We start from the raw sequence: 27,741 nt of genomic DNA on the forward strand, positions 1-27,741 counted from the left end.
TTTATGCTCCATTTGTGTTACAAATCATCGCTGTACTAGCTAGGATTATTTCTCATTGCGGGCTGGAATTGGTGGTTGGAACTTTGCAATAAGGTAGCTAATGGAGGTAGGAGGTAGGCAGGCTAGTGGGAGAAACCTCTCCCCCCACATCTGGAAGGAGTAGGTACTTTGTCTTTAGTTTGCCAATGCATTCTCCCAACTCTCTTTGGAATCTACTGTATATTGTTTATTTATACTACATTTGTGTTTTTTTCGTAATGGTGGCAAAGAACACTTTCTTTCTGGCCTCGTGAAGCTGTCAAAAGGGCTAATGTACTGAGTGGGTGATTGCACACAAAGTTGGTGCTGGCCCAACCCTTGGATTTTGGAGGAATATTTTGGTTTTCCAGGTAATATGGGCAGGTGTCAAGAGACCACCAAATTATTTTTACCTCATTCTACTGAAGGGATGTTGGCCCACAAATTCTTGGACTCCTTTTTCCTTGTCGCCTGTGGTGGTTGCTCACAGGTTGTGTATTCATCTAAGCTCCTCTCAGACCAAAGGTACTCAAAAGGCATAAGGCCAGAGGTTGAATGATTGATTGACTGGTTCTATCTAATCTTTCTACTTCTTCCTCTGCAAGGCAGTAATCAGGCTGAGTATATGCTGGATCAAACTTTGATGCAGGTGAGCTATAGAGTTGAACATTCTAATGTAGAGCTTTGCCTCATAAAGTGCAGATCTCTACATTCTTCTTTGTAACGGGGAGATGGGTGGTAGAGCTGTCTTCTGAACTTACTAGTTTATATTTTACCAGATTTTAGCTGCCTTTTGATTTGTGTTACCCAATCTGTTGGGCAGATATATCTTACTCTGTCTCTGGACCCTGTTGATCTCACATCCCTGTTCAAGACTGTAAAAGAGATCACAGACGTGTAAGAGGTTCCTTACTAACTACTGTGACTGGGAACTTGGCATTTCCAGGTGGTGATTTGACTTGCCATTTAAGAGACCACTATGTTACCTAAGAATTCAGTTTCATACATAAAAGACAGTGGCTTGCATTGCTATAGGAACACCTAACAAATTTTCAAAGTAATTTATATTTTTCATTGGTATACAAACCAGAGTCTTCCTGGATGCTGAAGGAAAAGTGCTTGCCTCCAGCAAGTGAGTAGGGGGCTTTGTTACCAAGTTTCAGTGGCTGATTCCATTTCGTGCTCAGGAATACTCTTTACATAAAAGGCAATGGTTTGTATGCCTAGGAAAAATAGAAATTACTTTACAAGAACTTGGGAAATGTGTGATTTTTTGCCGTAATAGCTTACTCTAACTCAAAAACGTGGGTAATGTTATGATGCTATAACTCCTCACTTGCAGTGAATATAATATAAGAAATGTCATTTTGGCATATTTTACCATAGGCAATGTAGACTAGGGGTAAGTGATTGTCATGTCTTTACCGATAAAAATAGGAAAGTTTGCGTCATTTTTTAACATTGTTATTGTTTTGAAGGTGCTCCATTTTGAAGTTGTTGATAATAGGCACATGTAATGCATGCACTAATCACAAGTGCATATGGTATGTTTTAATTTTTTTGTTTTTGTACAATTATCAGCTGATTACAACTTCAAAAATCCTTACACTGAAGTACTCCCGGTTTTCTGACTCCCAGTTTTTAGTACCAGATATACTTAGTTGAACAAAGGCTGTCTTATGTGTAAGAATGGCTGAAAGTACATTAACTTTTATTATTATGCAAAATCAAGACTTAAGCTCTTTATTCACCTAGGAAGTATCATAGTGTCTTCTCCTTATAAATGCCTTGCCTCCACTGATGAATTTTTCATTTAACTGAATTGAATTATCAGAACTGAGACAAGAAATACCTCCCAACTTTAAAGTAAGGCATATGCTGGCCATAATGCTAAAGGGGAGAGTCATCCACTCCAGTCACTTTCCAATCCCACTATAAGAAAAAATACCTTGAGGAGCCCCCCTTTATCAGTGCAAGGTTGGTTGAGAGGGATCTTCTATTTCACTTCTATGATTTATGGTGCCATAGGTTAGATAAGGCTAGGATGCATCTATATTTTACTCTCATTACTCTAGGTCTGGTAGGAACCTGTTGCCATAGGTTATTGAGAGTAAGGTTATTATGCAGCATTGTAACCTAATTGGTTTTGTGACATCTTTGTTTTTATACTGTACTGTAATGTGTTTTGTGATTTATACTACTAAAGACATATATTTTTTCTGACTGCTTATTTTGTAGTTTATACAATTAGACCACTCCTGTTGGTTCAATTCACCAATTTTTATTCCTCCTAAATATCCTGACCCACTGGGGTATTTCCATAATTACTATGTATGGGAATGGCAAAACACTGACACTAGTGTTTTTACACTGTACCACAAGATAAGGAGTATGAAAATTACAGTATATGGTTCATGTATTTGGTGAGGAATTAAAGTATCATAGTACAGTATTACCAGATGATCATAATGGCAGTTTCACTTGGATAAAATATTCTTTATACCCTTTCTACAGTATGTATGAAATTTAACTTTTCTGAACTAATTTGAATATTTACAAACTGGCTGATGACATCTGTACGCAGAGAGTTCCAGGTCTTGTTTACATATGAGTCATATTGTACATAAAGGAAGAGCATATATCTTTGTATTTTCCATACCATAAAGATTTGATGTTTCAATGGAATCTCTTTTCTTTTTCCAAGTGTCATGAGACCCGGCATCCCATGTCTGACTTCATGATCAAGCTCTTTCAATGTAGCCCTACTACCCTCAGGTGCAACTTTGCTATCATATCTTCTTTAAATACTGCACTGTATACTGTATTCCTGTAGGTCTGTTTTACAAAGTAGTTTCATATGGATGCCACTTGGTAACTAGGGAGTACCTGATGACGAGACTTTATTTAAGGGGAGCGTTTGACGAAAAAATAGAAGAATCCAAATTTTTCCTGATACTTCACATACGGACTCTTACACCTCTTGACTATATTCTTAGAAAATTTTATTAAAAAATTTGCAATAGTTTTGGAGTTATAATCCAAAACCGTAACCCTATTATCACTGAGAAAATTACATTTTTCGGATAATGTAATGACAACTTCAGTATATCGCAAGTGCGTAGAGGCTCTGTTGGGTGAAGGAGTGTACCCACTTTGGCGATCAGTGGCAGCTCAGCTCTTGACGAAGCAAGACATTGCACTGCCCAACCTCGCCCGTGTTTTGACACGCTTTTCATTCAGCGCACTTATATTACTTTGCAAGTCAATTTTTTGTATTTCTCTTGGCTTTGCAATACTTCTTTGTTCAGAAGAAACCATGCCGAGACCAAGAAAATTTAAACAACATCTACGTTCCATAAGAGAAAGGAGGAAACAACATCATGAAGAGGGAGGCATCCAAGAGAGAGGAAAGAGGGGGGACCAGGAGCCTAAATATATAAAAATTTAATTCAATGTACATAAAATAATAATCACAGATAACACCAGTATGATATAACACATCAAATTTGTCATAAAAACCTCAAAGAGTGAGACAACAAGCAAATAAATGGACAGACAAGCAAAAAGTGTCATCATAAAACTTTGGAGGTTGATATCTCAAAACTAAAGTTATTGACCTTCAAATGGAAACTCAGAAGTAACGAATTCACCTATCTCAATGAAACAAAAAGCAAATGAAAGCTAAATAAATTGTCTACAAAACTATAGAGAGTTTTTTATTTTGTCCAAAAATATTTTTGGGATTTATTTTTCCACGAAATTGATCCAAGATTTTTAAAAAATCGAAAAATATTTATAAAAAAAAAAATATTGAAAAAATGCTCTATTACTTTATTCTAATCTATAATACCTATCTACATGTAAATTTCAGCTCTTAGGTTGCAGTAGTTATGGCAGAGTTTTTTTAAAAGAATTTTGGGGTGGGGTACCAGCGAATCAGAAGGAAAATATGAATACTGACCACTGTAAACTAACCAATGCCTAAAATTTCAAAGTGATTCATGCTAAAAAACCATGATTCATACAAAAAAACCAGCGTTATTAATAAAAAACGATTTTTTCAAACACTCCCCTGAAGCAGAAACGTCGGATTTTTCAAACACTCCCCTGAAGAAAACGTCGGAGGTTCTTGTTTCATTTACTACCCACAATTGCCAGTCTCCTAGTCATGTAGGCTATATGAGCAGGGGAAGTCTGATTCCTGTAACCATCTATCCAGCCTGGCAAATGTCATGAAAAACTGACTTTGCTGTGTGTCACAGTTTGGTATGTGTGTAAGAACCCAACTCTAAGGTCTTGAAAATTGTCTTGGAAATTTCAGGAGATCCCTGTTTCTCCTGTCTGTGTCTAGGAGGTCCAACTCAGTAGGTAACAGTTTTTGGCACAATTATACCCATAATAATATTAATGCTCCAATATCCCATGGTTTAGGAAGAGTGGAGAAATCACATGCTCAAACTGTGACACCTGGCTTTCTGTCTCACTTTAGATTTACCAGGTTATACACAACTGAAAAGCTGGCAACTGTGGCTGGTAAATAGAATGAGAACCTCCCATGTTCCATAAGACATTATCTTCTACCTAAGTAGTGAATCTCCTAATAAAAGATAAAAGGTTGTATAATTTGTTGGAATAGGTACAGTATAAACCTTTAAAAGTAAAATGCGGGTGTACCAGATGCACAGACTTGACTATATTATTAAACTGCAATCCTACCTCACACCAACTACTGGCTGCATATGAAAGTACAGGCATGCAGCTAAGTGAGTAGGTAAGTACTCCTCCACTTATCCAATGCCTTCCACTTGGAACTGCCTTGTCAACAAGCTAGTTAACAAAAAAGCTTTGTGCTAAATAATAATCCTATATAAAAGACTTAGGTTTTTATACAGCTTTTAGGAGAAATGCAATTTAATTTTAAAAATTGCTATTCCATGATGCAATGTGTGAAATATTTTTTTTTATTTCAGATCATGAATAAAGGCAGTAATAACAGTATTATAATCAATGAGGTTAGCCAGACAATAAAACGAGAGCCTTCTGCCTGCAAAATTACTAGCCAAACACCAGTTTGTGAGTCTGGCAGACCATCAGTATCAGAATCTAGTCAAGATGCAGTTGTTGGAGTATCAAGTTATCAGGGTTCAAGACCAACTAATTCAACTGTTACAAATACCTACCACCATGTTGGTGATAAATGCATTCAAGTTTCATCTACTACAGTGGATTCTTCTTATCCTCAAGTTGGCAGTATTGATAGCAGAACTATGACAGTTAACTCAAGTTACCATAACAATGTTGCTGGTAATGGAAGACCTGTCACTTCAGCTGTAGAATATCATCACTCTGCAAGTACCAATGGTAGGGCAGCTGTTTCTGTCAATTCTGTCTATCATAATTCTAGTGGAGGAAGTACCACCAACAACAACAACAACATTGCAACATCATATCAGCATAATAATACTGCTGGGTCGAGTGGAGGAGGAAGTGCTGCGACAAATGTAGTTACTTCGACAAATGTAATACTTCAGGAACAACAAATTTGCCATCTAACTACCAGGAAAGTGGTGGAGGAAGTGGAATTTCATCTAGTTATCATCTCCATCATGGTAGTGGAGTTGTCCCTAGTAATGGTGGTACCATGGGACAGGTTAATGCTCCACCTGGATACTATTATACCCCAATACTTAACTCACAACAGACTTTGCTGAGACCAATCATGGCAGCCCAACCTCCACTCTATTCGCCACTTCTTACACCACAGCAGCACACCTATCCAATGCCACATGCTTCTCCTTCAGCAGGTATATTACATATTTTTTTTTACTACCAGTACTAATTATGCCTCTTTGCCATTTAAATGATCTTTGTTATATTTTGCTTATGCTAATACTGTAGTAGTGTGTGTTTAATCCATTTTTTCATATAAGTAACTTACCAAGTAATTACATAGCCATAGTTTCTAATTATCGTGGCAGCTTAAATTTTGAAATTTTGAAATTTGCGGTACTGCTTCTACTGTTTTTGTGTAGGCAACTAGCCCATCCCACTTTCGGGGAAGAATAGTTGCAACACAGCTGAAGAGCTCAATTCGTTTCTGCAGGTCAGCGACTGAACTTCAGTTGTTTGAGCAACTTGATTTTGTATTTTCACCAGATGGTTGTGTTCGATTGTCGCTGTTTTGGTGAAGCATTCCTTTTGTTGGTAGCCTTCATGCTAATTTAGTTAGTTTAGGCAATTTTGATTTAGATATTTCGCTGATTAAGACTTTTTGGACAGTGTCTGACTAATAGTTCTACTAGTATCTGGTTTTGCAGGAATGGCTGTAACACCAGACTGACGAAAGCCTCGTATGACACACAATTTGTAGTAATTGCAGAGGACAAATTTGCTCAATTAATCTGACTTGTGATGAGTGTAGAGACTGGGATCAGGGGAAATGGAAGATTTTAAAGGCACACCTAGACAAACTAGAAAGAGACAGAAAGAGGAAGGTGGCTGCTAGAGCCAAAGCTAGGAATTCAGCTAGCCAGTTTTCTTCACCTAAATTGGGTATTACCAATTTATCTGTTTTGCCTTCACCTGTGACTGTTCTTTCCCCCATTACCAGCCCTACTTCTATTCTGCCTACTCGATTACCTAGCTCTCATGCTTCCGACCCCAATGCCATCACCAGCCTCGAAGCCAGAGTAGACCAGAAATTTGGTCTTGTTGTGATTACCATGGCCCAGTTAGGGGCTTCCGTTAAGGTCCTTGTGGACAAGATGAGTGCAAGTGATATCGGTGCAAGTGCAGTGTCAGTGGAAGAGGTGACTACTCATCCCACTGATGCTCCTAGACAAACTTCCCTGTCAGACTCCCCTAAATCTGGGAGGAGGCATACTGGAAGTCCAAGGGAGGTCGGTGGGGTTTGCCCACGGGTAGTTGCCCCCTTGGTCGAGCCTGTTGTCTGTATGTCCCAGGCCACTTGAAAGGTGTCCGTAAGAAAGTGTATGTGTTGTCCTCGAGTGATTCGCACTCTAGTGCGGACAAGAGGCGTGGTTGGCGCTTTTCCAGTGATTTTTGGCCATTGAAAAGGCTCGTCTCAGCTACTGATCGCGCTTCTCCAATCCCCTGGAAGTGGCCCAGGGAGCAGGAACGTAGTCCTCAGCCTGCTTGTAGCTTCTGGGACAGTCCCAGACATTTGTCTCCTGAGCCTTTGGTTGTGGAGCACAGCGTTTGGTGCCAAAGTGCTCTTCCACATCTCAGAAGAAATTGTCTTCTGTTTGTCCTGAAGTGGGAGCAATTGTCTTCTGTTTGTCCTGAAGTGGGAGCCACAGTAGTATCTGAGTGTCCAGTGGTGTCTGAGCACCCATTAGTGTACGAGCACCCAATAGTGTCTCGAGTGCCTGGCATCCAATCGTCCACCTGTGTCTGCGCGTTATCCTGTCCATCTGGCGCCAGCTGCCAAGCATCTGGTGCCACACTCTGACGCCAGACTCCACCTCTTCCATTTGTCTTGGCGGTTTCGTCTGCCCCTATGGTTCCTGATCCTTCGTTGACAGTATTTTGGGACAATGGCAGAAGCCTACTGCAGTCCTGACTCAAGTGATTCTCCATTTAGGGATGATGATTGACTCTTTGAGCTTTCTAGCTTTTCCGTCCGCCAAGAGAGTCGAGTCATGCCTTCTGACAGTTTGAAACTTCCTTTCTCTCCTGTCCTGTTTGGCCAATGAATGGATGAGTTTTCTGGGCAATCTGTCATCCATTGAAAAATTCGTACCTTTATGAAGACTCCACAGGAGAGTACTACAGTTATTCTTAAAGGCTGGTTGGAACAGGAAGACTCTTCCAGACTCTTTAATTTTTCCCATCATGCCAGAAATCAGGAAGACCTTCAGTGATGGCTGTCAGAAGGAAGACTTTTAGTAGGGAAATCTCTTCTTCCTTCAAGCCCCAGCCTAGCCTTATATGCAGACGCATTGGATTTGGGTTGGGGAGCTCTTCTGGAGGACATGGAGGTTTCTGGGATGTGGTCCACGGAGGAGAGGAAACTTCATATCAGTGTAAGGGAACTGAAGGCGATTCATTTGGGCCTCCAGTTGTTTGCAGCAGCGACCTTCGACAAGACAGTAGTGGTCCATTTGAACAACACGACCGCTCTGTCCTACATCAGGAATCAAGGAGGTACTCACTCCTCCCTCAACGAAGTGGCAAAGGATCTCCTCCTTTGGGTGCAGGAAAATTGCACCAAGATCGTTACGCGATTCACCCAGGGCAAGCTGAATGTCCTAGCAGATGAACTAAGTCACTGCAGACAGGTTCTACTTACAGAGTGGATGCTGAATCCGCAGGTGTGCACTGACCTATGGAAACGGTGGGGAAAGCACTAGATAGACCTGTTTGCAACGTCAAGAAACCATCGCCTCCCATTGTATTGTTCTCCAGCCCTGGACCCTGTGGCATGGGCAATGAATGCCAGCTCCAAAACAGGTCAAATCTAAATGTGTATGCCTTTCTGCCATTCAGCATGGTCAGGGAAGTTTTAAACAAGTTTTTAACCCAAAGCACTACTTCGATGTCCCTAGTAGCTCCGTTCTGGCTGCTAAAGGAATGGTTCCTGGACGTTCTCAGGCTGTTAGTGGACATCCCAAGACTTTTACCATAGAGACCAAGTCTTCTCAAACAGCCGCACTTCCATTGATTCCACCAAGGCTTATCTGCTCTCGCTCTGATAAGATTCAGACTGTTTGGAAACTTGTCAGAGCAAAGGGCTTTTCAAGACCAGCTGCAGAGGCGATTGGAAAATTGTAGACGTCAGTCTTCTTTTAAGGCCTACTAGGCAAAGTGGGCAGTCTTCCGCAGCTGGTGTCGAAGACATAACGTCTTTACTTCAGAAACCTCTGTAACGCAGATTGCAGATTTTCTTGAAAACTAGAAGTTTAGCTGCATCTACCATTAGAGGATACAGAGCCATGTTAGGATCTGTGTTTAGACACAGAGGCTTAGATGTGTCGGCCAGTTAAGATAATTAGTGACTTAATTACTGTAAATCCTTTGACATGTCTAAGCAAGAGAGAACAGTTTCGGTTTCCTAGAACCTGGGCGTCATTCTTAAATGGCTCTTGGGCCCTCCATTTGATCCCCTTCACTCAGGCTCTTTTCAGGATTTAACAAGGAAAACCCTTTTTCTTGTTTCTTTGGCTACGGCCAAGAGAATTAGCGAGCTACAGGCAATAGATGAGAGAGTCTGTTTCTCTCAGGGAGATATGGTTTGCTCCTTTACACTCAGGTTCTTGGTCAAGAATGAGGCACCTTCTAAACCCTGGCCCAGTTCATTCACCATCAAGAATTTGACGGATATCCTTGGCCCAGAAGACAAATAAAGAGCTTTTTGCCCTGTAAGGGCCTTGAGATATTACCTTGATAGTATGGAGAGGATCACAGGCCTCTCAAGCAACCTCTGTTGCTCGGTTAAAAATTCTTCCCGACCAATGTCCAAGAATGGCGCTGGCATTCTTTTTAAAGAGGTGTAATCTCAGAGTCACACTCTGGAATTTGGGAGGATTCTTTACCTGCTTTTAAAGTCAAAGCCCATGAAATTAAAGCCACTGCTACCTTATTGGCTTTTAAATGTAACTTGTTGCTGTCCGTGATCCTTCAGTCCACCTATTGGAAGTGTAGATTAGTGTTTGCTACTCATTATTTGCGTGAGTGGAGATTGTGTACGTAAAATTATAGTACCCTAGGTCCATTGTTAGTGGCTGGCATGGTGTTGGGGGATGAGGCATAGGGGTATTCCGTCTATTCTCTGTCTCATTGCCTTGATACAGGTTGTCGAGTCTTGGGGTGCCTGGGGGTACTGTGTACCTAGAGTACCCTCCAGTTTGTTTTTAATGGATAGGTAGTGTTGTTTGGTTTGTTTGTTTTATGGTACTATGCCCAGGGCAATGGCACTTGTTGATGCTTTGTTAGCCTTCGGAGTACTCCTTCACTGCAAAGCTCCCACTGAAGTAGAAGCACTCAATGGCTATGCCGCCATGCCACTACAGGTTGAGATTAGCTCCAACTAGAGGCAGTATCTTTCTGCTGTAGCTCTCTTACCAATGCTAGCTACCTTTCTATTTCAGATTATTACCATTACTGAGTGTTTTTGAGTAGAATACTGTATGTCCATGTATCCCCCCACCTGTCAATGTGGGATTCAGCTATGTAATTACTTGGTAAGGTATATTTTCATAATAAATTTGTTTCATATATACTTACCAAGTAATTACAGAACCCGAGCCCTCCCTCCTCCCCTCTCATGGACATAGGGCACAAACGAATTGAGCTCTTCAGCAGTGTTGTATCTATTCTTCCCAGAAAGTGGTGGGACTAGTTACCTACACGAAAACAGTAGCAGTGCTACCACAAATTTAAAAATTTAAAAATTTAAGCTGCTGTGATAATTAGGAACTACTATAGCTATGTAATTACTTGGTAGGTATATATGAAACTTAATTTTGTGAAAACAATTTTTTATTCAAGAGCTGTTTAGTTGTTTTAAATGTGCATTTGCTCCCATGGAAATACAAACCATTGCCTTTTGAATATGACTATCTTTTTGTTGAAAATTTGGTAGCAAGGTAGTTAATAGGTGGAGATGGGGTTTAGTGGGGGAGTATCCCTCACTTACCAACTGTCACACACAAACTTTTTTCACTTGCCGTGGAGAACAGATGTGCTGTACTCTTCTGTCCTATCTTGGTTGTTGAGAGAACTTTAAATGTTTGAATGATTATTTACTCTGTGGTCTTTAATTGTGTTTGTTCTTTGTTTTTGTTGTCTTGATGTTTGTTTTTTAAACATGGAGAAAAACATGAACAATGTTGATGTGAGGGACTTGGTCACCCATATGGTTTTTGTGCTGCCTGGAGGGAGTAGGCATATTAGGTCTTCTCCTTGCAGGGAATGTACTGTTTGGGATTGCCCCAGTGGGTTAGGTTTGGAAAGAGGAGAAAGATGGATAAGAAGCACTCGCCAGTTACGCATGGGGTGGGGGAATATGCCTCTGGTGATGCCTCCGAATTCTTCAAGTTCCTTCCTTCCTCCATCTTGTACCTGTGAGGGTTACCGCTTCAAGGAGGGATAATACTAGGCCTAATGAACCTGAACATGACCTTTTGTTGGAGGACAAAGCAGCTGCTGAGGGAGGTGTTTTTCCAGCAGTTTTCACCCTCTTACTCCCCTGAAAATGATGTCCACTTACAAGGAAGGTGTTGTCATTTTTGCAGTACCTGCAGAAGTTTTGGCCTGTCCTGAATATTCTGGGTAGCCCTTCTTTCATGGTCTTCCTCAGTAACCTGACAGAGGAAAGGATGTGACACCTGAGCCTTCTTTATCTAAGGAAGTTGCTAATGTGTCTACAGCTGCCCTGGTTTTCTTGACTGCTTCAAAGGAGGGGGGCATTCTTCCTGTTGCAGTTGTTCTTTCTGTAGTGGATCCTCCAGTATGTTTGTCTTTGTCTTTGGGGTGCCTTTTGGGGTCCTCCTTCTCAACTCTTTCTTGTGAATTGAGAGCTAAAGGAGGTAATGGGAGTTCCTTTGAACCTCCTGAAATGCCTGTTTTAAGACATTAAGGGAGAGGTTGAGTGCACACCTGAGAGAAGAGTGTTTCAGGTGTGTTGCTGAAGGATTCACCTTGTATGTACGTATATCATCGTTCTAAAGGTGCAGGCAGTGTGACTGTGTTGCAAGCATTTCAAGATTAGTTGAGAGGTCTTTAGGTAGTGCTGATGAGCAACAACATGACTGTAGTGGATTGTGTGAACAAACTGGGTTGTAGGGGATGGCAGTGCCCCAGACTCTGTCAGTTGGCTTTGTATATGCACAAGTAGTTGGGTTGCCAAGTTGTTGCATTGACTGCAAAATATATTCCAGGCAGACTAAATGTTATTACAGATCAACTTGGTCACTATTTCAGATTGAGGGATGGAATGGTCTTTACATCATCAATTAGCAGAGAAGTTGTCCAAGTTATGGGGTTTCTTATGCTTGAACTGTTCATGACCAGGTTCAAAGGAAAACTTCTGGTTTTCTCTAGTTCTAGATCCCTGGGATAACCTGTACATTTATACTTTTTCATTGTTCAGACTTCTTTGCAGGTTAGTAATTACTCGTGGTTCCTCACTGGTCGCAAGCCAAGTGGTGTCCTGATGTGCTGTTTCTTCTGGTCGAGGAGTTAAAAGAGCTGTGCCAGTGGCCCACATTTCAGAGTCAGCTGCAAGTTTGCAATTACCTTTTAGAGAGTGATTATATGCCAGATTTTGATAGCTAGAAAGGACACATCTAATTGATGACCCAGTCGATCCCCATGAACTTAGACCAGGACCCTCAAATACACATCTTTGGCATATACAAGATTCCAGCAAAAGAAATAACAGGGAAATTGTAGATGAATGCCATGATAATGGTTAAGACTTTTTATTATTTTGTAGACCTATTATTTAATATCCACATAGATGGTATTATGTATGATTTCATGATATACAAAGAGCTAATTTAACCTGTGGATCGTGAACCAGACTGAGGAGTCAGTTCGAATATAGTTTTGCATTTAGCCAAGTATATACCTGTGGGTAAAAACACTTGCTATACTACCAGGTGTATCCTTTGATAAGGACAAAGCTATGGAAAAGAAGGAAGGGGTACACACCAAGAAAAGAGGGCTTTGGTAGATGATGGTGAGGTACGGTGGGTAAAATGGATGGACAATAAGGCAGTCACTTTGTTGTCCACATTTGTATCAGCAGAAAGCCTCTGAATGAATGAGCTGAAACAGGTATGGGGCTGGCCCGAAAAAATCTGAGGCTTCAGAACCTGATCCCATAGTCTGCAGCTGTTAAAGAGTAATTTCATAAGAAATAATTCATTCATCAGGGGGGAATGAACTGGCCCATTTAATGGAGCTTACCACTCTAGGTTCAGAATCCACATTTTTCAATTTTTTGATTAACAGTTGTGAACTGTTGGTCGCTTCATCACAGACATTGCAGAGACATACCGAAAATGATGATGCTTCAGGAATTCAAAATTACTTTGGCAGAATCACTGCTTCTTGGAGGGAAAACAGCAATGACTAGGATAAGGGGTCAACTCTCTGCTGAGAGAATTATTTCCCAGTTTGTAAAGAAAAAGAAACAGTTCCTAGCCACTAGACCCATCCTTGGAGAGGACATCAGAACTGATGGTTACCGCCATTATCTAGTGGTAGTGACTAGAGGAAGAGACAAGAACCCTAATTGTAAAAGTGCCCCAGTTTTCTGTTGTCCAAAGTGCAAAGTACACTTGCATATCACCAAAGAAAAGAACTGTTTTCTTTATTTTCAAATACAGTAACATACACAAAACCCTGCTCTTTCATTTATGCTGGTATTTTATTGGATGCATACAAATCCAAACTTTTGCATGTACTAAGAGGAATTGAAAAATTTTGTTGCTGCAAAAATTTGTAAGTACATATTTTATGTATTAATCATACTTATATCAATAAAAAAAGGATTTTGACAAAGGACAAATATTTTATGTATTAAATAGTCCATTCAGCACTTATATTAATAAAACCAGAGAAAGCTAAATGAAATTTTGTTATTTTTTGTTATTAACTTGATTTTATATCACGGTTTTCCAAAAAATAAGGTGTATAATGCTCTCCTTGTTATTTTTAATTTTGAGTAAATATTATAGCAATATTTAAGGATATCATGAACACTTTACTCAAAATGTATCCTATGGCTTAAAGGACAGCTATGACGATTTCGTAACGTTTATCTAATATAAAAAAAAAATGTTTTATGAAAATTGATGGCATTTATGCAATGTTTTACCATGCTAGTAAAAAGATAAAAACACGGTTTCATAATTCAGGTGATATAGGGTTAAGTTACACCTTTTTAATTGGACTGTCAGTCTACCCTGTTTAAGTTCTACATACTGTATTAGTTTTTTTATTCACCCTTTACCCACATAACCCTTTCTTCATTTAATTTAATTAAAGCTTATCGTGTGTTCCTGTGATGCAAACAGTGAAGACCCATCTCTATAAAGTTGACAGTCTACTGATTTATGTTAAATGGTTTGTTTTCCTACCCACACGATGAGTGATGTCATAATGAACATTGTCACTCAAGTCGTCGTCTTCTTCTTTTAACGATTTTTGTATGGGGTAAGCAAAGGACTTTTGATTTGATTTTTTCAGACTGATCGGCTGAGGAAATATTATTCCTTTTTTTTCAGACTGGAATGAATATGTTTAGAAATCGACATTAATTTAATTATTTAAGTCTTATCCATAAATATTCGAATGTAATAGTAAAAGTAAATGCTCACAGTTATTAAGATTTTGAAGATCATCATGCTCCATACATCAGTTCTCTAATTTTACAGAACAATAGTTTTGGGTTTCAAAATGTTTCATTAAATTTTGTTAATTCATGTTATTTTTCTGCCAAATTTATGTATATATTATACAGTTTATATGGATATTAACCTTATTCTGATTATAAAGTTTGGTTTCTCTGTGATTTTAAAAAGGAAAAAATATCTTTTGGTGAAAGAAATCCACTGAAAAGTGTGACAGAACTTTCCAGAGCCACTGTACTGAAGATATTAGCTTATAAAAGAGTTCAGGTTGTTGTATCTGGGAAAAATGCTGTTTGCTCAGAAAAAAATGTGTACAATACTGTATTGCTGCTAAGAAGTGTGTACAGGTAAATTTATTCCATTTTATGTTACTTTTCATTCAGTTTCAATATAATTTTGATAGTTTCATGTCCTTTATAGTTTTGAGTCATTATTAAATTTTACCTCGGTTTTATTTTTAAAGAAGTACTTTCAGTGAATCCGCATTGAAATTCCAGTTGCAGATTCAGATGTTCATCATGATAATCTGGGATTCCATATTAATAAAGAATGGATAAATGAGGATTTTCTGTTACTTAAATTTAGGTGGTCAGTCAATGGCCATGATCTGTAGTTTATTATTATTTAATATGGTTAATATTAATATATTTTAAAATCTTATTTATAAAACTTTTTTAATGCTTGTGCTTTTTTATTAGGTTCATCATATTTTACAACTCTTACGGAGAGTATGCGTGGAACCCTAACTGACATCATACCTGGAACAGGTGATAATGCATACAAAGAGTCTGGCCAACCTGGAAGGCAAGGTGTAGGATTAGGGCATGGTGGCAAAGCATGTGATCTTCCTGATCCTCGTCACTACGCCATGGAAATGTGCCAGCGTCGGCTGCAGCCCGATGGGGGTTACAATTCCTCTTCATACCCGCCTTGTGGAGGGGAGGTTACAAGACCCCATGATCAGAGAAACTTTGATGACTATGCTCGCATGAGTACATACGGTGAAGATGGGTCAGGGCGAAATTGGGATGGAATGGGAGGTTGTGGATCAGGAACATCAGGACGATCTGCTGCACCACCTAACCATATGGCACACCCTTACACATATTCATATGCTGATTGTCGACTAGATGTTACCTGGAATAAGTGTGTTCCAGGAATGAGTGTTGGAACAATGGGAGGTTCTTCAGTAAGTGGAGAAAACTTCCATTCTCAGGATAACCAGATAGATACTTCTCAAGTCAAGGTCTCTCCTCGCTGTTCTAGTCATGCTATTCCCGTCAACATGAATATGGGAGTCACCACAGGAGATTCATCAGTATCACGCTCTCATTATGATTATGGTAGTCAAATTCCACCCTTATTTCCATACCTCACACCTCTGAATTACCAGCAGGTTCCTGAAAACCGCTTAGAAGGACGCTCTGAACAACGGACCAATACCAATCGCTCAAACACTCAGGTATGCAGTTATTGTTCCTTATATGTTTATATTTAGTATGAAATGTTTTCTGATGTAAAAAGCAGTTTATATTCTCTTGCCAATTTTGTATATTTCCCATGTTCACCTTTTATTGCTGGAAATATGGGGCTATGTTAGGTACAACCTTGCACTTTATTAAATACCTCAATGCCTTTTATAGGAAGTAGACTTATAAATACATTTAGCTTGGTATAATAAATTTAATGATGTAAGATATGTAAAATATTTCCTTGTTAGGGAAAATCCCATTTCAGCTGCCAATGATTACTTCATTTTTTCATTTGGTCATTGGTTAGATTGGGAGTAGCTGTGATCTTTATCTAACCTTGTATTTTCACTTTTTTTATTGTACCTGTACCCAGTTATAATCTATGTCATAAGCTTGAAGAGTGTTGAGTGGATTTTACCAGTAATTCTCCTGTTTGATCTTTATCATTAGCCTCCTTGGACATAAATGATGTGAGATAAGTGTAGTTCTTTTGATACTATTGACAGTTTGATGTTTTAAGACAAAAAGATAAGAACTTGAATTTTGGTATTGAACAGTACATGGGTTAGCTACTTTTTAATATTTGTCCAGGAGTATTTACAATGTAAGTGTATGTACTTGAGGACATATACAATATTTTTTACTTTCAATTTTTGTAAATTAGCTTAAGTAAAGTAGTGGAGGAAGAAATGCCCAGCTGCTGCTGCAGCAACCCCAACTTGGTAATTGGATTGCCTTTTCCAATGGCTCATTCCAGAATTTGTTTTGGCAGGTGTTAAATGGATGGATGCCCTTCCTGACTTCAACTTTTCCTATTTATCTGAGCTTGGGAAAAATGAAGGAAGTGTCAGTAGCTTCACTCACTATAGTAGAATCTGATACCATAGAAATGGACATGTTAATGTTTCTTTTTCTGTTTGATTGTTATCCCCTTATGCTTTTATATGTCCAAATGACTTCATATCAAGTCTCCTACAGACAGTTATTCCCAACAAACATGCAATAGAGGGATTAAGGGTCCAACCACATTAGTGGCACTTACAATGGCTTCCCATGAACATCTGGAAAATATGCTTAACAAATGCCTGATAAATCTCAATATTTTAGCCACATTCCCTTAGGCAGTAAATACTGAATGTGATGTTTCGTTTATTGGTTCGTGCAGAGTTTACATGGTCTAACTGTTCTTTTTTTGCATGCTTCCATTGCAGTTATGTGAAAATCAAGTAAATCAAAATAGTACCAGGCAACTTGAGCATGTACATCAGTCATCTGATATGAAAACTGCAAGTGTTAATGTTCCTGTCTCTGCACAAACATCTACTACTACTTATTCTCATACATCAACACAGCATAGTGTTGAAACAAGTTCTTCATCTGTTTCTATCAGTTCACAAGAATGTCTTCAGCAGCCAAAGACGATATCAGGTCACCATGTACAAGTAAGCAAAATTTTACCGAGATGATTTTGTATTTATTCTGTAAAAGTACTTCTGAGAAATATCAAGCATATTCATAATGTATTTGTGCCATACCCATACCATCAACATTTGTTAATATCTCACAGAAGTTTAGGGTAATTTTTTATATTTTACATTGATCATATTGTTATATAATCTCCATGTGTTAGCTTGTAATAGGTGTAAGAAGTGCATTTACACAATCCATGTGTTTAAATTATACAGATTATCCTGTTGTAATTCACAAATGAAACTAGTATCTTACAGGTACTTTCATCTTCTGGATGATAGTGTCTACTATCCAGATTTTTATACAAGTTGTGAGTGGGGCACTGTTCATCTTTATAATCGTATAATTATCAAAACTAAGTTGGGGAGACACTGGCACCTCATGGACGCCCCATAGTTCTGGTAGTCTCAGTGAGAAATGCTTATGTTTCTGACTAGACTGAAGATTTTTGTTTTCCATTTATTCATTCCTTTTTCTGTATCATCCAGAATCATCAGTCATGGAGTGATTTGTCATGGCCATGAGTGGGCAAACTTCATATCTGAATTATGCTAAGGAACTTGGAATGGTGTTCTTTGTTTTTTTTAGAAAATAGTCATTAATTGAAAAAATAAGAAGTCATTTATTCATTTGCTTCTGTTTTACATAATTTTGGTGTTTTTCAAAACTTTTGGTCAATGTGCTTTGAATTTTGACATACAGAGGAAGAGGCATGGTGTTTAATGTTAGTTATAACCACCCACCAACTTCTTGAAATCACTTTATGAATTAAACAATGTTAGTTAATTATGGCTTTTCCCATCTAAGTAAACATTTTTAACCTGATCTTTTTCCAGTTTCAACCTCATTCAATAACCAATCCTTTGGGTGATCCATATGAGAGTCTAGAATGCAACTCGGTGGACTTTTTAAATTACTTAATACTAGTAATAATAAAAAGATGCTTGTTGAGTTTATTTCACTATTCTTGATCTCTTACGAATGTGCTGGTCTGCCACCATATTCCTCTTCCTAGAATGTGCCTGGCTGTCTGCCTTGAGGATTGACAGTCCACCCACTTGTGTATCTTCTATGCTATCTTGCAGAAGGGAAGGAGGCTCACCCCCGCCTCCCGTCCACGCACGCCATTATTTGGGTGTTGTTGGTTATCAGCACCACTGAGTGACCCATCAGCCTATTGCAAGGTGCTTGCAATGCCAGCACCACCACCAGCATTTGCATTTCCAGTACATTGATGTGCATATAAAAGTTACTTCTGGTCCTCATAACTGAAATGATCAGGTCCTCCAGATGTTTGGGGAATCTGAAGTAGGGAACCCTTGCTGCTTTGACACCACTCAAGGAAGTGCAGAAGCTTCTGACTTTGAGGCATAAGCTTATCCATGGATGACAGATGACTGAGGGTGACCTGCCAAAGATGAGCTAGTGGTTCCTGTTGTGATATAAACTTCCCTATGACCTTGAGCTTGCTGACTTGAGCCTTCAGGATGAACTCTTGCTGCTTCCAGATCTATTAGCATGCCCAGGTGATATGTATTCTGAAATAACTGCTTTGGGGGTGCAAAGATCAACTAGTCATCAAGATTATGCAGCAAGTGAATTCTGAATGAATGGGACCCAAGCAGAGACAGGTGAAAATGTGAGTGAACATCTTTGAAAATGTTCTTAACTAATAGTCCCCCCATGGATAAAGTAGAGCTATTTCTTGGATTCTTGATGAACAAGTATCTACAGATGCACATCCTTCAGTTCTGTGAAAATCATGAAGTTGTCTACACAGTAGGTGTTAACATGGAACTCTGAGTTTCCATCCTAAACAGAATCTGAGGACTAACTTTGAGATGAGAGGTCAGTGACTGCTCTCAACCCTCCAGCTGCCTTAACCAGGAAGAGGAGCCCATAGAATGATCATCTATGACTTGTAGGGCATTTTTTCTAGCATGGCCCTCTAATTAGCTGATAAGGTTTCATCTAATGGTGATCATGGATTGTAAATCAGAAATTGGCAGTTATAAAACTATTTTCAACTGCAGGGGCCAGACTTCATGTAAAAATTTTCTGTTCCATAGGTGTGGTATAGTTGAGGCTTTGAGTGTTGCTACAAGGCAAGTTTGATGATAGTGTCCCTTACCTTGTTTTTTTAGTTTATGTTTGTTTTTTTATACAGTTAGTTTTATATAATTTTTTATTTTGTTTTTCAGCACTGTGCACACTCAACCTACAAGAAAGAAACAACAGATGAAGAATCAGCCAGCAAATGTCAGTCTTGTGAATTGAGTGCTATGACTGAAAGAGATCATCAATCTGAAACAACAGCTGTAGTAGCTCCCACTGTACCATCAGTACCATGTTCTGTTGTAGCTGTAGAGGCCACAAAGGTAAACCTTTCATTTTTAATATTGTGATCATCCATTTTTCAGAACCTTTGAAGTGTATTCAAGGATCATTGTAATTTAGGCAAGGATGATTTCTAATTTTTATGTTGAAAAAAATTATATAATTGCAGTATTTTGTGCATATGTAAGTCCAAATGATACTTATGCCTTTACCTAGCAGTACGAATAGGAAAAGATGCTACTTACTTGTTGCATTTTAAAGATTGGAGGTTAGTCAGATAGTCTTAAACAGATTAGTCTTGGGAATGAGCCAGTTTATTCCTGCAGCATGCATGTATTAATGATCAGTTTGTGTTTTTAGGTCAAACATTCGGTATGGGATTCTTTTTTATTTATGTGGTACTATTAACCCCAGCAGGTCCAGCCATGTTACTATTGCCAGATCAGAACACCCATATAAATGGTGGTCCACTAATGATCTACTCAATTCCCATATTCCAGTTTATATCTCTTGTTGAAGTGATGGATTGGTAAATGATTCTAGTCCCTTTTTCTATGAAAGATCCATTTATCCCTATTAGCCTCTTGTCTCCTGTTTCTACATGTATGGGGTCTTCCTTACTGGACTTGTTACACTTTCTCAGTAAGGAGAGGTTGGTGGACTGGAATTGACTTAACTGTACAATGGTAACTGGCAATAGGTGCCACTGGCGAGGACTTTGAAGGATCGAGTGTCATTGGATGTGCACTAGGGGGTCACCTCTTTGTATGTTTGACTCCTCTCACAATTTTCTGGTCTATGTATATAGCAGCCAATACCATATTGAATAAATCAAAAAACAAATTATGTTGTGTAAGTTTCCACTAGTTTCCAAGACTCTTGGAACGTAAGTGGTCATGCTTCAGAGTTTTTGTCACCTTGCATATTCAAAGTACTGTATCATGCTAGTGCAGTATCTTCAATGCAGTTTTTCTGATATTTTTTCTAGTGACAGTTTTTTGGTGCTATCATTTAGAAGACTACTTTGATATCAAAATAGTCTTCTATATCCCTACATCTTTGTAGTTAGTTGTGGCAAACAACCTTTTTAATGAGCCATGCTTGGTTAAAGCACTTACATCAATACTCACAATTTCCTTTGTTTCCACATTAGAACACTATACCAGCTCTTACTCAAAAGGTAGTAGGAGAAATAAGTTTGTGAATAGCAATAAAATTGTCCCAGACGTTTATATATATGACAGTTTATGATAAATATTTAATTTGAAGAGTAATGCAAATGATGTGGACATCTATGCAGTGCATAAAAACATTGCTAGGTGCTATGTTATAAGATTGGAGGTCTTTCTGTAGGGCAGTAATTAAATTCTTATTTGTACTGAATCCCCAGGAGAAGGCCATAAGCTTAAGGATCTCTCAGGTATGGATGGGGTTCTTGTTGAGCGTATGCTTCATTTTGAACAGTTCTATAAAGACTTAATTTATGCACACCAGTTACTGGCTTACCCTATAAAAAACGACAAGAATTTAAAGCAGGTGTAGTGATTTAAATGATGAAGAGGATTATTAACCCTTAAATCGCCTACTGGGCGTATCATACGTCGACTAAAATTGTCTGTTGGGTGCCAAGTGGACGTACCGTGCGTCAACTACAAAAATTTCAACCTTCGGTCAACTTTGACTCGACCGAAATGGTCGAAAAATGCAATTGTAGCTAAAACTCTTACATTCTAGCAATATTCAATCATGTACCTTCATTTTGCAACAAATTGGAAGTCTCTAGCACAATATTTCGATTTATGGTGAATTTTTGAAAAAACTTTTTTCCTATGCCCGCCGTAACTCGGCCAAAAATTTCAGAAATTCTTTCGTCATTTTGTCATAATTTTGCACTGTTTCTATATTAGCCGTTACATAAAGTTTTATATATGAAAATGTGCGCAATTTCATGTACAATACAACAGAAAATAACTCATGGTTGTAGCTTTTATCAGTTTTGAAATATTTTCATATAAATCACGATAACTGCCAAAATTTCAAGCTTCAGTCAACTTTAACTCGACCGAAATGGTAAAAAATGCAATTATAAGCTAAAACTCTTACATTCTAGTAATATTCAATCATGTACCTTCATTTTGCAACAAACTGGAAGTCTCTAGCACAATATTTCGATTTATGGTGAATTTCTGAAAAAAAACTTTTTTCCTTACGCTCTGCGCTGTAACTTTCGGCCAAACATCTCAGAAATTCTTTCGTCATGTTGTCGTAATGTTTGCATCGTTTTACATTAGCCGTTACATAAACTTTTATATATGAAAATGTGTGCAATTTCATGTAGAATACAACAGAAGATAGCTCATGGTTGTAGCTTTTATCAGTTTTGAAATATTTTCATATAAATCACGATAACTGCCAAAATTTCAACCTTCAGTCAACTTTAACTCGAATCAAATGGTAAAAAAACGCAATTGTAAGCTAAAACTCTTACATTCTAGTAATATTCAATTGTTTACCTTCATTTTGCAATAAATTGGAAGTCTCTAGCACAATATTTCGATTTATGGTGAATTTTTGAAAAAAACATTTTCCTTACGTCTGTGCGGTAACTCGGCTGAACATCTCAGAAATTCTTTCTTCTCGTTGTCGTAATATTTGCACCGTTTTATATTAGTCGTTACATAAAGTTTTATATATGAAAATGTGCAATTTCATGTACAATACAACAGAAAATAACTCATGGTTGTAGCTTTTATCAGTTTTGAAATATTTTCATATAAATCACGATAAATAGAAAAATTCGACTTTTGGTCAACTTTAACTCGACCGAAATGGTCGAAAACTGCAATTGTAAGCTAAAACACTTACAGTCTAGTAATATTCAATCAATTAGCTTCATTTTTCAACAAGCGGGAAGTCTCTAGCACAATATTTCGATTTATGGTGAATTTTTAAAACATTTTACGTCCGCGATTACAATTCATGCATCATTTTGTGATATTTTCTCTGTGTTGCTTTGATCGTTTTACAACTTGTTATATACCAAAATCATCACAATTTAGTGTACAATACAACTAAAAAAATTAACTCATTAGCTTTAACCGTTGTGCTTACAGCGATTTGTATACAATTATGTAAGAGTTTTTTTTTCGGCTGTCATATATTCCAATATTTATATATGATAATGATATTTTTTCATTTCTGATGGTTGCATACTAAACTTCAGGCAATGACAAAAAAAGCCAAAATGAACTCTTAATCTTAAAAACTAAGCGTGCTGTGATTTTTTGAAAAAAACTTTTTCCGCTAACTCACAGAACGCCGCGGCATACTGGAGACGTTTTTGTAAATAGAGGCTCGGCGTTTAAGGGTTAATGGTATCCTTATTTCTCAACCTGGACTCATTTTAACGAGAAAGTACTGACATTTAACTGAGCCAAACGTAGAAACAGAAGGCCAGATGATACACGTGAATAAACAGTTTTCATTAGATTTCATTGGTCGAATTTATAATTTTTTTTACCAAAAACACATAATCTTGTTAAATTTACTCTAGAATATGAAAATACAATGCAAATTATATAAGTTAAATCTGCAAAACAGAAATGTTTACATTTAACAAAACCATATATGTTGGAAGTAATTGGAACTTCTCAGATGGATTCGTTCATAGAGATCTGGAAGACAGAGTTGGGACTACTGGTTGTTACTCCATATCATGATGACAACATTTACTCGTTTTCCTTGATGAACAGAATTATTATTGCATCATCATAAGTGTTAAATGTCATTAATTTAGTTTCTACAAATTCATTTTGTATTGCGTAGTGTTTAAAGCTAGCTGGCATCAATGGCAGTCAATGTTGTGAAAGCTAGGGAAGATTGAGCAAATTTAGTTAAATCCACGAGAGCGTTCTCTATGATATGGGAAGCCTAAGAATTTTAGGTGGGAGAGCATAAGTCACTAGATATTGTCGTAACGGCTTTCACACTTTGATGACTTTGACGTTAACATGGCTCGAAGCTAGTATGGAATTCTTGCGAGTTACCATCAACTCTGATTATTTCGTTTTGTCTTAGATCCTTCATTTATCCTAATTTTTGTGAACATTTTGTGTGGTCTTGACTGTCAGCAACGTTGAAAGAGTGTTATCTTTTGTTTTTACCCCTAATTGTCAGTTGTTTTGCACCTTCAACATAAGATTATTGTTTGGCTAAGATTATTGTTCGACCATTTTCCATGAACTTTACCCTCCAGTTTTGCCATGTTTGACTATCTTTAGAGTTAGTGTTTGCTACTTGTTTTGCATACCATCTAATTACAAGTTTGATTCACAAAGGACGAAACAGGTTTTGATAGCTATTAGTCTACCTTTTTGAACCAGTAGTAGATGTCTTGCATAGTGACAAAGGGAATTTTGATAAATCTTAAATAGGTACTTATGCAGGCAGTCCCCAGGTAATGGTGGGGGCTCTGTTTCTGGCCGAGCGCCAATAACTGAAAATCGCTGCTAACCGAAAATCGGCGATATTAGCACTAATTCACTTAATGGCGCCGTAAACCGGATATTGGTGCCACTAACCTGAGATTGGTGCTGCTGCTAAGCGGAGATTGTTGCCGTTAAGCGTAGATTGGGACTGTTAAGCGGAGATCGGCGCCGAAAAGCCAGTTATTGGCATCACCAGACAAGTGCTGTAAAACTGGATCGCTGTTAATCATTGCCACCAGTAAGGGGGAACTGCCTGTATATGTATGAAATGGAACAGAGATTTTTATTTCATGGTAAAGACCTTAATGTTATGTGTATTTATGACTAATTGTTTGAATTAATGTATATTGTACAATGACACAATATATTGAATTTGCAAAAGGTCTCAGGTTTTGCTCCTGAGAAAGTAGAAATGTTTAAAATTTAGTTTTATATTGAAAATTTTAAAAAATAGTTTTATATTAAATGAATAGTATTTTATATTTTAAGATATTTGTAATTTTTTGTATGTGTACGTATTGATGTATTTTGGTTAATTTAAAATTCATTCAAATAGATTGTGGTAGGATTATTATTTCCATGGTATGATTGATTTATTTTTGTTATAAATTAAATGTGCAAAAATATAAGATCTTTAACATTAAAAAGCATTTACTCAAACTACTAAACTGATTTGTGCAGTGATTGGTGCATTTATCTATTTACACCATGCTTGCGAGTTTATTTTTATGTCTACTGTATTAGTTTCATTTGTATTTTTTGTACTCCTCTTCAACAAGATGTGTGTCTTTCTTCATACATGGTACCTTGGTTTGAGTTTAGGATGGTAAATGTCTCTGTCAGGACTTTCTGCTGTAACCCTTTCATATTATACTCATACCTATGAATAATAATTTTGAGAAAATACTAATTTTAAGAAAATACAAACTATCTCAATTTACCAAATTCACATTATTTAAATGGCTAGTATGAAAACTAGAAGAAAATCACCATTGAAATATATGCATCAACTGCTCGATTAAGTTGTCTTTCGATATGTATTTTTCCTGCACTAAAGAATTATATTGCCTTCTAGTGATAGCCGAGTAGAGCTAGAATTATTGTCCTTCACTGGCATGTTGGTAATATTGTTTTACAGGACAGTATCATGCTTGTCTAAATGGGATACTAATTTATAATCTTCAGCATTTTTTGTATGGTGTATTTTTTAATGCTCCAGCAATTCATTTAAGTGTACTTAGGTGAAACGATCTTTCATTTCAGCAGGGAACCCCTTCCCAAAAGAAAGACCAGATTCATCACCATCATCATCAGTTGCTGGCAGCAGCACTCTTTGTCTCATATGTGATGCATCTGTTACTAAAAGTGATGGTGTGCAAGAGAAAAGGAGTAATGTTGAAGCTAATGCACCAACTAAATCACGTTCCATGGACACTAACTACTGTCATGTCAAAAGTAAGTAAACTAATCCATTGCTACACAAAAAAATAATTGAGAATACAGAAATGCAGTATGCTAAAACCTAAGTTAATTATTAGCCAGTGCTTAAGTTTTGTATTTTATTTTTGATGATTATAAAATTTTTAAAAATCATTTCTAATTCTTGATTTTAGAACAAAGTGTATGGAATAATTATGTTCTGCTCATGTTTTTTATGCATGTTTTTATTATTTTTTCATTGATAGGCCACATTAAAAAATACTTATTTGTACAATACATACTCTGTTTGTAGTTTGATGATGCACATATTATGTTTACAAAAATTGTTTAAGCAGGTGACTGAATAACATTATAGCTGGCATGAAGGGTTTGTTTTAAATGGAAAGGGGAAAATTAAGCAAGAAAAGGATGAGGAAGTTGGACAACTAGGTTGGTAGATAATGAATGGATATTAATAAGAAGTAAAATACAGAAACTAATGATTTCATAGATATCAGAGACAGTGCCTCATGTCATTTAAAGTAATTAATGGAACTTCATCAGTGAGCCACAGAAAGATGCTACATGTTTAGAGGATAGTTACCACACAAAAATTGTGTTTGCAAATTCAAGCACATTTTTCATTAAATAAGAGTACTACCATGCAAATGTCTTCCCATTAGCACCAACTTGAGATCCTGAGAGACAAATTCCCCTCTGCATGGCCTGGCCTCCAGAAAGATGACTATCATGAGCAGTGGTTTATAGGAGGTTTCATTGGAATGCTAACAGATGTTTCTGCCCCTCAGTGTTCTGGGTGACCTGTCTCACATCTGTTCCTACTGTGACCTGTCTCACATCTGTTCCTACTGCTGCTCCTGCTAAGGAACTCAGTGCTGTTGAGCCATCTGTAGTGATCATTTTGCCTTTGGAGAAATCTCCACAGTATGGAGCTCAGGCCTTACTCTGCCAACACCACTTCCTGCCTTGACATATCTTCCACTATAGCTGAGATGATAAGACTTGTGGATGGAGTATGGTGAAGAAAGGCAAGCAGGCATCTCTTCCTTGTCCGCCTCATTGAGCTCTTCTCCTTTTCCTCCTCATCTTTTGCTGCTGCTTCTTTGTGTGGGATGTCTGCTGCAGTTAGGGTTATTACCAGTTTTTCTGAGTAAGCATGTGAACCTGTGGTTTCCTGTTTCCTTTTCAAAACATGAGGAGTGTCCCAGACTCTTTCCCTGTTCATACTTATGCTAGGGTATGTGGAGAAGAGTTGGCTCCACCTTGTCATTTTGTGTGTGCAAAGGACTCTTGGATTGTACACTTGCAGACAGGAGGTTCATGTGCAACAGGTTGCTGTTGTACATGCTGCTGGGTATTGTGATGCTCTGTTGTCAAATGGTAGTGCAAACCTTCAGGTGGTCCATGGTTCATCCAGAACTCCTGATATACAGTATGCATGCATGATTATATGAGTGCAGACAGGGTATCTTGATAATTTATATGCATGTGATTGAGCAGATCCTTGGGTGGTGAATGGTTCATGCATAACTCCCAAAGTATAAATAGACAATCCCCAGGTTATGCACATGCAACAGAAGTTTCACTTGTGAAAGGTCTCTGCATTGCAATATCACTGAGTTTCATATAGGTAACTTACCAGGTAATTGCATAGTTAATAGTTTCTAGCTAATGCAGCAGCCTTTATTTAAAAAATTTCAGTAGTACTTTGGTAGTTTAGTGTAGGTAACAAGCCCCACCCATCAACGGAGTACTGAAAACGACTTGGCAGAAAACCTCAGGGTTTGCTGCAGCTTTTGTTTACTGATTTTTGGTTGTATGGCTGGATTTCAGTGAAGTATTATCATTTATTTTAGTAGTCTTCAAGCTTTAATAGCTTTCAGGATAATTTTTTCTAGTTCTTTGGTTATTATTATGTCTGATTCAAGTTCTCCTATTTTTGCTCTCCTATTTTTGCTATTGTAGCAAAAGTGGCAAAACCAGGTTAATCATATCTTCATATGATTCTCATGCAATTTGCAGTAAATGTAGTGGGCAGAAATATGGTAGGGAGAAAACTTGTGCTAAATGTAATGTTTAGCAAGAGTAGAAATGACTTAATTCTCAACTAGACAAGTTAGAGAGGGATAGAAAGGA

At 37.8% G+C, this 27,741-nt stretch overlaps 1 protein-coding gene across 2 annotated transcripts in view; it reads left to right on the forward strand.

The window, feature by feature from the left end:
• The window catches only part of LOC136833729 (uncharacterized), a 39,284-nt gene that overhangs the window by 2,017 nt on the left and 9,526 nt on the right, over positions 1 to 27,741 (forward strand). The window contains exons 2-6 of one of the 2 annotated variants that reach the window (XM_067095945.1): positions 4,989 to 5,822; positions 15,098 to 15,861; positions 17,083 to 17,313; positions 19,543 to 19,719; positions 25,429 to 25,620. In XM_067095945.1, coding sequence (XP_066952046.1) covers positions 5,660 to 5,822; positions 15,098 to 15,861; positions 17,083 to 17,313; positions 19,543 to 19,719; positions 25,429 to 25,620 — 1,527 coding nt within the window. In that variant the 5' untranslated portion in view covers positions 4,989 to 5,659. The remainder of the gene's footprint in view (positions 1 to 4,988; positions 5,823 to 15,097; positions 15,862 to 17,082; positions 17,314 to 19,542; positions 19,720 to 25,428; positions 25,621 to 27,741) is intronic. The other variant, XM_067095946.1, reaches the window with a different exon arrangement.

The sequence above is a fragment of the Macrobrachium rosenbergii genome, chromosome 52 (assembly GCF_040412425.1).
Source record: "Macrobrachium rosenbergii isolate ZJJX-2024 chromosome 52, ASM4041242v1, whole genome shotgun sequence".
NCBI lineage: Eukaryota > Metazoa > Arthropoda > Malacostraca > Decapoda > Palaemonidae > Macrobrachium > Macrobrachium rosenbergii.